This window comes from Histomonas meleagridis (assembly GCF_020186115.1).
Source record: "Histomonas meleagridis strain 2922-C6/04-10x chromosome Unknown contig_82, whole genome shotgun sequence".
Lineage (NCBI taxonomy): Eukaryota > Parabasalia > Tritrichomonadida > Dientamoebidae > Histomonas > Histomonas meleagridis.
Genome location: NW_027150919.1, coordinates 336,896 through 350,243, shown reverse-complemented (window position 1 = coordinate 350,243; position 13,348 = coordinate 336,896). Strand labels below are relative to the sequence as shown.

The window sequence follows — 13,348 nt, the reverse complement described above, 5'->3', positions numbered from 1 at the left end:
GATTCTCAGATTGAATTTCCAATTAATTATTATGATTTACCATTTGAATCAATGCTACAATTTAACTTTTATGTTAATATATTTCCAATTAAGCCATTAAAAGTGCTAACAAATATATTTCCTTTGTTTAACAAAAATAAGAAATTCAAAACAGGGCCTTTTATTCTTACATTTGATCAATCACCAAAAACTACACTTCAAAAACATTTACGCAGAGTTTATAAAAGAACTGTTTCATATGACAATTTTAATGATCCTCTTTTTAATGATGTTTCAAATAAGCTTCATCCAAAAGATGCAGAATTATTTTTTAATTCAGTAATTTTCAATTCGAAATCAAACAAACCCCCTCAATTATCCTCTGCTTCTAAATATCTTTTACTTAATGTAATTCCACCTGATAAAGAATTTGATTTCACTTATCATTCATGTAAGCTCGATCCAGTTAATACTGATCACTATATGAATCCAATTCAACGTCTTTCATCAGATCTGAGTGAATCTCTTGAAAGCATTCCTATCAGTGAGATCTTTTCTAAAATCAAATCTATGCCACCATATTCTAAAGATCTTACTCCATTTCAAGAAAACTTTATATACAATCATTTAGATCAATGTCTTCAAGATCAAGAAATGTATCCAATGCTTTTTCGTACCATTAATTGGAATGACAAGGATGAATCCACCAATATTGCCAGTCAATTAGCCACCTGTGAACCAGTTGATACTGAATATGCATTAGAATTTCTTACCAAACGCTATGAACGCAAACCAATTCGTGACTTAGCCATTCGTTCTCTCTTAAACAGCTCAATCACGGAACTCCAACTTTATATTCCACAATTAGTCCAAGCGATCAAATCAGATTTATCCATTGATTTAAGCGAACTTTTGTTAAACAAATCACGCGAAGATGTTATCTTTGCCACCAAACTATTTTGGATCGTCCGAATTGAGCGAAATACAAATTCCACGTTACACTCATTATATCAATCATTAAAAGAATTATATCATTCGGAGTTTAAGAAACAAGAAAAACTTATTGAAGACATCAATGAACTTATGGTTAAATCCATTAATACGAACAATTCGACACCTGAAACAATTCGCCGAAAAGTTATTGAATTGTTAAATTCAGATCAATTTAAGTCACTTCGCGAACTTGATAATGTTCGATTACCATTAAACCCGAAACTTATTGCAGTTGGAATCGATCCGAATTCGATAAAAGTGTTTCAGTCGAGTCGAAAACCAATTCGAATAACATTTTTATTAAATGACAACACAACTTACAGAGTGATCTTTAAATTGGGAGATGACATGCGACAAGATCAACTCATTATACAATTGTTCGAAGTTATGGATAACATATTATACAAATCAGCAATGTCAATGCCAATCACTGCATATAACACATTGGCATTTTCAACAAGTTATGGATGTTGCGAATGTATAGAAAACTCAATGGCAATACAAGATATCAAGGACGGGAAAAGTAAATTCCATAGTATTCGTGAGTTCCTTGAAGAAGATGGAAATGATATTGATAAGAAAATTGAAATATTTAAAAAATCTTGTTCAGTATATTGCGTAATGACTTACATAGTAATGGTTGGCGATAGACATGATAATAATATTCTAGTGGCTAACGACGGAAGATTAATACATATCGACTTTGGATTTATCTTTGGTGAAGACCCGAAACCTTTCGCACCCCCTCTAAAACTAAGTGATGAAATGATTAATACCATTGGCGATGATGGATTTGAACAAATTTGTAATTGGGCTGAACCCGCATTTAAAAGTTTAAGAGAACATGCTCGATTGATATTGACTTTGATAGAGCTAATGAATACGTGTGAACCACCTTTGGAATGCTTCGAAAAGAATAACCCTATGAACATATTGCGCAAGGTCGAAAAGTCATTTTTATTCGATTGCAATGCGAACGAAGCAAGTCAAATATTGAAAAGGAAATTGAGAGATTCGAAGAACTCGACAACAATGAAAGTGATTGATGCATTCCATACATATGCAATTAACAAAGCTGCTGCTTAATGTTGTAATAAAGTGTATGTAAATATTATTAAAATATATATAATTTTATTTTATACAAATGATACATTTATAGTTCGTTTTTAAGATCGTCTGCTTGTGTCCAGTTTGCATTTCCGTCTAAAATTGATTGAACAGTTTCGTTTAGTGAAGAAACATTTTCGATTTTGATGTATTTTTCTCCGTTTGGTGTGACAGCATAGATAAATCCTTTCTGTAAATAATCAAATGGTGCTTCACTTCCAAAGAAGAACTGTAGCATTGACGTTGTGTGCTTTTTCCGAATTAATTCGAATTCTGGTTCGATTTCATCTTTGATGTTCAAAATGCATATAACATCGCCTGAACAATATTTGTTATATTCTGTCATTGGATGAATTATAGTCGGGTGTAAACTTTTTTGAAGTTTCCTTTTGATGAATTTTTTGATGCTTGATCTAATTGATGAGAAATCGTTGGCTCCATCATAGATAATGTTATGCGTAAAATTATGGAATAGAATTGTTGGGAATGTTGTTACATTATATTTCAAAGCAAATTCTATGTTATTTGAAATTCCTATTTTGATTGGATTATGACGAAATGAAGATCCTATAGCTGACCATAATGTTGGCGTGGATGGCTTATCAGTAAATAGTACAGCAACAGGAGTTTGTTCATATTTGAACATCCAATCATCATCTGCTATATCTGCAAAATCTAGAAGAAAAGAGCTAGCATAATTAATTAATTCACGTGGCGTAAAGCTTGTTGATTTGCATTCATATCCAGATGAATGAAAAACACAAAACTGAGGGAATGTTTTTAGTTGCAATTTTCTTTGAACATGAGGATATTTAACTGCATCAACATATGCAAACTTAATAAATCCTTTTCCCAATAAAAAAGCTTCTTGAAATATTTCTTTTGCACTTTCGTGTCCTTTTGAATCTTTTGAAGATAATAATACAAGCCAAATATCAAGTCTACTTCTCTTAATCACAGAATTGTGGAAACGATTTGTGTCCATTTCTACGATTTGAGCCCTTCTTTTGCTTGATAGAATGAGTTCAACGAAAAGTAAAAACATTTTTTCTCTTTTTTAACGTAATCTTATCGTAGTATACGATACGCCTTCTATTTTTTTATTCGGTTTCCCATTTTCTCATCAAGTTTACCATTTGATTTTATACATAATAAAAAAGTATTTGCGATCAGTGATTTTATTTATTATCATGCACGTGAATTTGTAACAACAATTGAAAAAATGCAAACACATAAACAGATTATAATATTTAACAGAGATAAAAAAAACAATAAAATCAAATTCAAGTATTTAATAATGAGCTGACTGTGATGTCAAATGACGGCGAATACCATCAGAATCATTGTACATACCAATGCTTTTGATATATAATTTCTCATTCCTTCTGATGGCTCATCATCGCCGAAGTCGATGCATTCATTTGGGTACTCGACTTTGTGCACAGGCAAACTTCCGAACGTTTCTTCAGCGTAAGAAGTCTGCGCGATGACTGCTTTGCACGGCACGTTCCGGAACGAAGAAGTCGAAGTCTTTGGCGAGACATCTCCAAGGAACAATATGCACTTCAGTTTCTTACAGTCTGCGAATGCGAAATTTCCAATTTTCAACAATGACTCTGGAAGTGTAATATTTTCCAAACCAATGCAAGAATCGAAAGCGAAATTATTAATTGTTGTTAACTTATCAGGGAACACAATACTTTTAATTTTAGCGCAATCTTGAAAAGCATTTGCTTCAATAGTCGTAATAGATTTACCGAATTGAACAACTTCCAAATTTGTACATTGATAAAACAATTTACTGCAAATTGTTTCAAGTTCATCGCCAATGATTACTGTGTTTAATGATGTTAATTTAGAGAATAATTCTTCTGCCATCGTTGTAACTGAAGGACCAATTTCGATATATTTTAATGACTTACATCCTTTAAATGCATTTTCTTCAATAGTTTTAACATTTTCTCCATTAATGAAATGTTCTAATGATTCACAACCATTGAATAATGAAGAAGTAATTGTCTCAATCGAACTTCCAATTGTAATATTTTGTAATTTTATACATTTAGAAAATACATATTTTTCAAGTGTTTTAACTTTATCTGGTATAATAATGTTATTAATAATCGAACATTCTAAAAATGCATAACTTGATATAGTTTGTAATGATCTTGGAAATGTAATACTTTGAAGACTTGAACAATAAGAAAATGCATGATCCGAAATAGTCTTTAATGCATTTGGTAATGTAACACTTTGAAGATTTGTACAATCAGATAACATATAACTTGGAATTGTTTCAAGTGAATTCGGTAATTTAATACTTTGAAGATTTGTACAATATGAAAATGTATAACTTGAAATAGTTTGTAATGAATCAGGTATTATAACATTTTCAAGACTTGTACATTCATAAAATGCAGATTTTGAAATTGTTGTTAAAGTTTGAGGGAATTCAAGTGATTTTAATTTAATACAATGTTCAAATGCACTTTCTTCAATTGTAGTAACAGAGTTTCCGAATGTTACACTTTCTAAATTTGTACAATGATAAAATAATTTACTGCTAATTGTATTCATTGAGTCACCAAGAATGACTGTGTTTAATGTGGCGGAATTAGAGAAGAAACTTGAATCAATTGTTGTAACTCCATTACCAACTTTGAAATATGTTATTGAATTACTGACTTCGAAATTTGATTTCTTGATACTTTTAATAGAATCACCAATAACAACATATGATAACATTCGACAGCCTTGGAAGAATCCGGATGGAATCTCAGGAACTGAATTACCAATTATTGCTTTAATTAATCCTGTACATGAACGGAACATATATCCTCCAACTGTGTTAACTTTATCTGGAATTCGAATTTCAGGAAGACTTGTACATTGTTCAAATGCATATTCTCCAATGGATGTTAATGATTCCGGAAGTGTAATTGTTGTTAAACTTTCACAATATCGAAATGCCGCATTTCCAATAGTAAGTAAACCTTCGGATAATGTAACAACTGTTAATTTTGAACAAAGATTAAACGCATTGTTTCCAATATTTTCTAAACCTGAAGCAAATGTTACATTACTTAATCCATAGCATGCTGTAAATAATCCTTCTGTAATAGTCTTTAGATTTTGACATAAAAATACAACTGTTTTAAGTTTTTGATGATATGAAAAAACTGCGTTGTCAATTGTTGTGACTGATTTTCCTACAACAACATATGATAATGATTTACATGTTTCGAAAATACTTTTTTCAATAGTTTTAACTCCATCACCAATAATAACTTCTTCTAATGATGAGCACGCTTGGAAAATTCCTTGTGGGACTTCTAGAACTGAATTACCAATTATTGCTTTAATTAATCCTGTACAAGAACGGAACATATATCCTCCAACTGTATTAACTTTATCTGGAATTCGAATTTCAGGAAGACTTGTACATTGTTCAAATGCATATTCTCCAATGGATGTTAATGATTCCGGAAGTGTAATTGTTGTTAAACTTTCACAATATCGAAATGCCGCATTTCCAATAGTGAGTAAACCTTCGGATAATGTAACAACTGTTAATTTTGAACAAAGATTAAACGCATTGTTTCCAATATTTTCTAAACCTGAAGCAAATGTTACATTATTTAATTCATAACATGCTGTAAATAATCCTTCTGTAATAGTCTTTAGATTTTGACATAAAAATACAACTGTTTTAAGTTTTTGATGATATGAAAAAACTGCGTTGTCAATTGTTGTGACTGATTTTCCTACAACAACATATGATAATGATTTACATGTTTCGAAAGCATTTTTACCAATAGTTTTAACTCCATCGCCAATAATAACTTCTTCTAATGATGAGCACGCTTGGAAAATTCCTTGTGGGACTTCTAGAACTGAATTACCAATTATTGCTTTAATTAATCCTGTACAAGAACGGAACATATATCCTCCAAGTGTAATGACTTTATCAGGAATTTTGATTTCGACAAGACTTGTACATTCTTCAAATGCATATTCTCCAATGGATGTTAATGAATTCGGAAGTGTAATTTTTGCTAAATTTGTACAATATTTAAAAGCTTCAAATCCAATAGTTTGTAACGATTCTTTAAATTGAATATTAGTCATATTAATACAAAACAAAAATGCATCACTACCAATGATTTGTAATGCCTCAGAGAGTATAATACTTTGAAGTCCTCTGCAATTCATAAACGCCTCTGGATAAATTAATTTAATTGAGTCAGAAAGTACAACATTAGCTAAAGAATGGCAATCTTCAAATGCATTATATTTAATGTTCTCAATGGATTTACCAAATGTAATGTTGTCGAGACTTTTACAATAGTAGAAAAGTCCTTCCGAAATATTAATAAGTGAATCGCCCAATATCACTGTCTTCAACTCAAAAAATTCAGCAAAAGCAAAATCATAAATTGCTTCAACCATATTTCCAATCTTACAATAGACCAATTCTTTACAACCGGTGAAAAATCCATTTGTAATCTCTGGAACTGAATCACCAATAATAACTTCAGTTAGTTGTGAGCATCCACGAAGGATACATTCACCAACGATATTAACATTATCAGGGATTTTGATTTTAGGAAGACTTGTGCAGTACTCAAATGCATAATCACCAATGGATGTTAATGAATCCGGAAGTGTAACTGTTATTAAACCTTCGCAATATCGAAATACCGCATTTCCAATAGAAGTTAAACTTTCAGGTAATGTAACATCTTTCAAATTTGAACAATGCTCAAACGCATTGTCCCCAATACTTTCTAATCCTGAAGCAAATGTAACATTATTTAATTCATAACATTGATTAAATAAACCACTGACAATGGTCTTCAGAGATTGGCATAAAAATACAACGGTTTTAAGTGACCGACGAGAGGCAAATATTGCGCTATCGATTGAGGTAACTGACTTCCCAATAACAACATATGATAATGATGAACATCCTTCAAAAACGCCTTCTCCAATAGTTTCAACAGAATCACCAATAATGACTTCAGTTAAGCTGATGCATGAAAAGAATGTTTGGAACTCAAGACTTTGGACATTATTTGGTATAGAAATTTTTGTCAAATTTTCACAATATTGAAAAGCTAAAGAACCAATGGTTTGAAGTGAACTACCAAGGTATATACTTTTCAAAGACGAACATTGACTAAAAGCATATTCACCAATTGATTCAACGACACTTAAATTTAAGCTTCTTAATTTCACACATAACAGAAATGCTCTGCTTCCGATTTGTTTGACGCTGTTTTTAATATTAACAGTTGTTAGTTTCTGACAATTATAGAATGCATATTCATCAATTAATTCTATAGAACTCCCAACTGTAACCTCTTCAAGATTGCTCCAATGACTGAAAGCTCCATTTCCTATAGTTTTGACATCATCTCCAATAATGATGCAAGCATCTGTTCCTTCCGATTTTTCAATAACTTCAACTCCACTGATTTCTCGACAATCTGCACAATAAACAAATTTACTATATAGTAACGAGCTTAAAAGAAAGGTGATCATCATTTTCTGGAATTTTAAAATGATTCTATTGAACTCTTCATTCAAATTAGCTGAATTTGAGCCAAAACCGGGGATTTTGTAAAATTCAAGTTGTAAAATAATTGTTTTGGCATTTTTTTTGTCTTTTAACGTTCGATCGAATGAAAAGCACGAGAACGAATTTAAATACAGACTTTTTTGTGTAAATATTTTTTCACTTCTCAATGCCACCTAAAGTTCGGGAAATATGGCAACACATATTTATGAGTATTTTGAAAAAAGAACAATTCCGATTCTCTAAACGGTCGTTTGACAATCAATAGAATTAAATCATCTCATATTCCAATATCTTTATAAGACAAAAACTTATATCTAAAGATTTGACATGTAGAAATAAAGTGTGTTATTTTAAATTCATGAGGAAATTAGAATAAAACTCGTTTCTTAATAAATGCATATGTAAATTTTTGTACGTTAATGTACCACCCACTTTTCAGGCGGCCAAAGCACTATAAACGGTTTATTTAACGGTCGAATTAAACGGTTTATTTTCGGATGGATATCAGCCAGCAACTGAATACAATAGAGTTGCAATATGACGAATGGGAAAAACAGATCAGTGAAACAGAGGGAAAGTTGGATCTAATAATTTCCAAACTTCAGAATCCAAATTTCATTCAAGATCAACTTAATTATTTGAGAGAGCGCTATGAAGAAATCAACAGTAAGTTTAAAGAAATTTGCAAAAGTGGCGAAGCAGGCGAAAGCGCTATATTAAAATCAGAGGAAGAAATAGTTCAACTTACTTACGATATTTCAAATCTTACAAAAGAATTAAAACAAGTCACAGAACTTGGTACAGACAAACTCCTCCAAAAGCTCACTGACATTGAAATTCAAATTGAGAATTTAAAATTTTAAAAAAAATCCGTTCATCAAATATTTGATTACTAAAAATATATATATAATATCATTTTATTAACAGTCAATCATCATCTTTTTTCCCATAATATAGACCAAACTCCTTATAATCAAAAAGGATTGAAGCAATTTCATATGCACAGCCACATTCGATGAATTGATCTCTTGTCACAAACACATCGTTTGCGCATGCCTTGTCAAGTATTTCTCTGAACACTTCATCCACAGGCACAAATACCTTTGATTCTCTCACAAGACCTTTTACGAAATAATCAACATCGCACATATCGAGCATTCCATCTCCATTCACGTCAAAAAGCTCAAAGAAATAACGAGAAGTATTAACATGTTTTGGATGATCAAGAAATACAACAAACCGAATGAATCCTGCGAAATCAATGCATTCATTAAATGTTGTAGAACATTCAAAGAAACGATCAATGAAGGGATCAACGAAACTATAGCTTCCCCAATGCTTAAATGTGCGTTTTGAAAGCATTCCTTCACTTGATATATGATTGATGAATTCTGTATAATAATGTCGAAAATATGTAAACGAATATGGATTCTTAAATGTGTTGTTTTCATCGATAAAAAAAAACTGTGTAAACTTTGGCGATGAAAAAAGTTGAAATGGTGAATACTTATTTGTATTGAATGGATCAAAATGAAAAGAAATTTGCTCAAGAACACATTGGCGATAAAACGGAAGAAGATTTTCTGTGGAAAGTGATGAAAGAGTCTTAAAGGAGCTGAATTTGGATTCAAGATAATCTGAAATGTCATCAATGGTCATAAGATATTCCCCGCTAGAGGCATACGGAATCATTTCGATAATGCGGCCGTTAGTTTCGCAGATCCAAACAGAAAAATGCGAATAAACTTGGAAATCAAAAACATCTCTGTATAAAAGAAAATGGCGTAGAGTCTTTTCAGAAAACAAATTTGACTTATATTTGGCATAAAGGAAATTGAATTTTTTCTTATTATACTTAATATAACGTGATTTTGATTCACTTATAAAAGATAAAATTGCTTTCATTTTTTTAGAAGTTGGCAATTTTGAAGAAACAATAGCTGGAAGAACAGATCTATATTTATCATAATATTCTTCAATAATTTTTTCATTTTTTGGAATATCATAATGAGAAAATCGTGGGATTTCACAAATATCTGCATTCGACCTATTACCAATTACCTTCAAGTACTCTTCCTTTTCGTGTTGATTTCCATACTTTTCGATCATTTTAAGAGAGATATCATTCGTTGAAAGATACATCCTACCACTTGGGGTGCCCCTGATCTGATGATCAAATTATGTTTCCACAAACCACAAAGCTCAATCCGATGAAACTTAAATGGGACCAGGGTTAATCTACTCAAAGTAATTACTTCAACTTCATGAAAGAGTCAATTAAAAAAAATAATTTCTGAAGTATTGCTCTTATTGAGCATTATTTACTTACTCCTTATTCCAGTGCCATGGCTTGTCAGTTGGAGACTTAACAAGACTAATTGCGTGAAGTGGGCAAACGGATACGCATGCACCACAACCGACGCATCTGTTGACATCGACTTCCCAAGTTCCATCAGCTTGTTTCGAGATGGCAATGTTACCATTATCTCTGCAAGTGTAAGCGCATTTACCACAATTAACGCAGATGGAATGGTCAATCTTTGAGTTGACTGTCCAGCAAGCATCGAGTGATTCTCTTTGTACGACTCTCTTTGAACCAGCGCCTCTCATTTCTGCTAATGTTGGAACTGGCCTGTCTGGCTTAGTGTCGGTGACTTTGGGTACCTTATGAGGTAATGTCATCATATCACTGTTGTAGTTACCTAAGATTGATCTTAAGTCAGGACGTGACCATGCGTAAAGTAAGAACTTAAGTCCAGCTTGGATTTCACGTGTGATTTCATATGAATAACGGATTGTTGCAGAGCATAAAGCGAATACACTTGAACCAGCGTATAAGTGTTGCATAGCAGTGTCAGCTGACCAAATACCACCCATACCTAAGATTGGCATTGGTTCATTGGATAAATGAACTTTAGAAATTTGTCTTAAGGCAATTGGTCTGATTAATTCACCAGATAAACCACCACTTAATACATATTTCTCTTTACCAACTTGTGGTAATGGTGTACCATCTGGGAAGAATCTGGAAATACCAGCAACAGTGTTAATCATTGCAACACCATCAGCGCCACCATCTGTAGCTGCTTTAGCTAAGTCAACTGGTGATGTAACGTTTGGTGTGATCTTAACAAAGAATGGAACTGTTGTAGCTTCCTTAACATATGAAGCAATACGTTGAACATTTTGTGGGCTAACACCTAATGCCATACCAATCTTATTTTCACTATCAAATCCTCCTTTGAATCCACCTTTTCCATGAACTTCGTTTGGACAGCTAAGGTTTAATTCTAATGCATCTGCACCTGCTTCGCATGCACGCTTGACAACTTCATGCCAATCATCTCTGTTATCTGTTGATGAAATTGATGCAACAATAACTCTGTCTGGGAATTCCTTCTTAAGCTTACGGATAGCATCGAACCAATATTCAGCAGAATGTTCAGAAAGCATAGCAATGTTCATGAATGAGCATCCTTGATGGAATGGATTATCTTCTGCCTTAACAATTCTCATATCATTATCTCTTTGAAGATCCTTTGATAAAAGAATTGTCTTTGTTGTAGCCCAACCATTACCTGCAAGCAATGAGTTACGGACACATTCATATGTAGCTGAAACTTCACCAGATGAAATACCAATAGGGTTAGGGAACTTAATTCCACAAATTTCTGTTTCAAGTGAAACCTTATCAACTTCGGTTGTGAACATTGGAATTGGATCATTGATGCCGAATAAATCAGCAATCTTACGTGCAGCAACTTTACCATCGTTAACAGCTTCAATAACTGAGATTGTATTGCAGATATCACCACCGACAAATACATTATCATAACCTTCAACTTTTTGAACATTAACTTCTCCTGGAATGTTCTTGCGTGCTTCTCTCATTGTTGCACCGAATGCGACAATAACTTCATCGAATTTACGTGTGATAAATTCGCCAAGACGCTTGTATGTGCCATCTTCTAAGTGTTCAACTGTTTCGAACTTAACTTCTCCATTGTCAATGGATGTAACTTGAACAAGTGTCATGAATTCGATACCTTCGTGAAGTAATTTCTCGATTTCGGCCATTGGTGCTGGCATGCTCTTGAAGTCTTCGAAACATGCAATTGTAACATCAGCACCGAGACGTGATGCAGCAGATGCACAGTCAGCAGCAGTACCACCGGAACCAAGAACACAAACTTTCTTTCCTTTCCAATCTGGAAGTTGTTTTCCGTTCTTAAACTTAAGGATGCCATTAAGGTCATGAAGGAAGTCAGCCCAATCAATTGCGCCAACATTGTGCATTGGTGGTTTGATTGATTCTGGTTTACCGAATGCAAGATAAACTGCATCGTAGCCATCTTTAAGGAGTGATTCAACTGTCATGTCTACACCAAGTTTCTTGTTGAATTGGAATTCAACACCAGCTTGTTTAACAAGTTCAATTTCGAAGTCAATATCTTCCTTTGGAACTCTGAATGGAAGAATTTCTTTCATCATGATACCACCTGCAAAGCTTTCTTTTTCAAAAATAGTAACGTCGATACCGAATCTTCTAAGGAAGGATGCACATGAAAGACCAGATGGACCAGCACCAACAACGGCAACTTTCTTGCCAATGCTAGCTGGAACAACTGGTGGAATGTTGTATTCGCGGAATTTACGGACGGCGTGAACTTGAATCATGTTTGTCTTGATTGGACCAGCGGATGTCTTTCTAAGGTTGCAACCACCTTGACATGTGCTTCTGACATTGCAAAGCATACCAGTGGAAAGTGGGAGTGGGTTAGCAGATAAAATAACTTTGGCAGCATAATACCAGTTCCTTGCAGCTGCGGCATGAACATATTCCTTAACATCGAGATTTGTTGGGCAGCATTTGGAGCATGGAGCATCAGAGCAGTAGATACAACGGCGAGCTTCAGAAACAACATCATCTTCAGTCGGTGGTGTTGGGATTTCAAATGTGGAAAGCTTCTCGCGGACTGGAAGAGCGATTTTTTCACGAATGCAGCGTTGCTCGCATGTTGGTGTTGTCAGGATTTGAACGTCTTCTATATCCATGATCTTTAAAGTGAAGTGATACTTTTTGATAGAATTAAAGCATCGTTTGACAGGGCTTTGTGATTGTGATAATGGAAGTTGTTATCAAAATTTGAATCCAAGAAAAACGATGAAGGTGTTTTGGAACGATGTACGTTAAAGAAAACACTCAATGCAAAAAGTTCGATCAATTTAAATTTTTAAAAATTCAAGAAAATAATTTAATAATTTAATAATTGTATCATTTAACAATATAAGCTTACATCAAATGTCTTGTTAAATGTTTTTTGAAATTTGGTGTTTTCAATTTTTTGAAATCCAAATTATGTATAAATTTATTTATTTTATCTGCATAAGATTTGCAAGAAACATTATAGGTCTATAACAAGAAATAAAAATGTCACAAGGAACTTAAAATTATATTTTCCTTATTGTATCATATGATTTATCTACCACTTTCATTATGACTGGAAATGTTGAAAGTTATTACAATCGCCAGTAGTATTGTTCTTTTTAAGGGATAATTCATTGTTATATTGTTCTGATACTAAAACATCATTTTTTCTCGTTTTTTCATCGAATACATTTTCCCAGTCGAATACATTTACTCAATCAAATTCATTTTCAGAGTCAAACACATTTTCGCAATCAAAT

The 13,348-nt window shown here is 33.0% G+C and overlaps 6 protein-coding genes across 6 annotated transcripts; 2 read left to right on the top strand and 4 right to left on the bottom strand.

Moving 5' to 3' along the window:
- Positions 1-462: 462 nt before the first annotated feature.
- GO595_009064 (Phosphatidylinositol 3- and 4-kinase family protein) lies at positions 463-2,058 on the top strand (the record flags this gene model as incomplete). Its single annotated transcript, XM_067922708.1, has 1 exon — positions 463-2,058. The coding sequence occupies one exon, from the start codon at positions 463-465 to the stop codon at positions 2,056-2,058; it is 1,596 nt and encodes a 531-aa protein (XP_067770849.1).
- Positions 2,059-2,125: 67 nt separating this feature from the next.
- GO595_009063 (Thioredoxin family protein) lies at positions 2,126-3,064 on the bottom strand (the record flags this gene model as incomplete). The annotated part of the gene is made up of 1 exon (XM_067922707.1): positions 2,126-3,064. One exon carries the CDS (start codon positions 3,062-3,064, stop codon positions 2,126-2,128), a length of 939 nt encoding a protein of 312 aa, XP_067770848.1.
- Positions 3,065-3,393: 329 nt separating this feature from the next.
- GO595_009062 (leucine-rich repeat domain-containing protein) lies at positions 3,394-7,626 on the bottom strand (the record flags this gene model as incomplete). The annotated part of the gene is made up of 2 exons (XM_067922706.1): positions 3,394-6,761; positions 6,864-7,626. 2 exons carry the CDS (start codon positions 7,624-7,626, stop codon positions 3,394-3,396), a joined length of 4,131 nt encoding a protein of 1,376 aa, XP_067770847.1.
- Positions 7,627-8,157: 531 nt separating this feature from the next.
- On the top strand, positions 8,158-8,523 carry GO595_009061 (uncharacterized protein; the record flags this gene model as incomplete). Its single annotated transcript, XM_067922705.1, has 1 exon — positions 8,158-8,523. The coding sequence occupies one exon, from the start codon at positions 8,158-8,160 to the stop codon at positions 8,521-8,523; it is 366 nt and encodes a 121-aa protein (XP_067770846.1).
- Positions 8,524-8,587: 64 nt separating this feature from the next.
- GO595_009060 (serine/threonine-protein phosphatase 2A regulatory subunit B'' subunit gamma-like) lies at positions 8,588-9,352 on the bottom strand (the record flags this gene model as incomplete). Its single annotated transcript, XM_067922704.1, has 1 exon — positions 8,588-9,352. The coding sequence occupies one exon, from the start codon at positions 9,350-9,352 to the stop codon at positions 8,588-8,590; it is 765 nt and encodes a 254-aa protein (XP_067770845.1).
- A 633-nt stretch (positions 9,353-9,985) lies between these two features.
- Positions 9,986-12,715, bottom strand: GO595_009059 (putative dihydropyrimidine dehydrogenase; the record flags this gene model as incomplete). Its single annotated transcript, XM_067922703.1, has 1 exon — positions 9,986-12,715. One exon carries the CDS (start codon positions 12,713-12,715, stop codon positions 9,986-9,988), a length of 2,730 nt encoding a protein of 909 aa, XP_067770844.1.
- Positions 12,716-13,348: the final 633 nt, after the last annotated feature.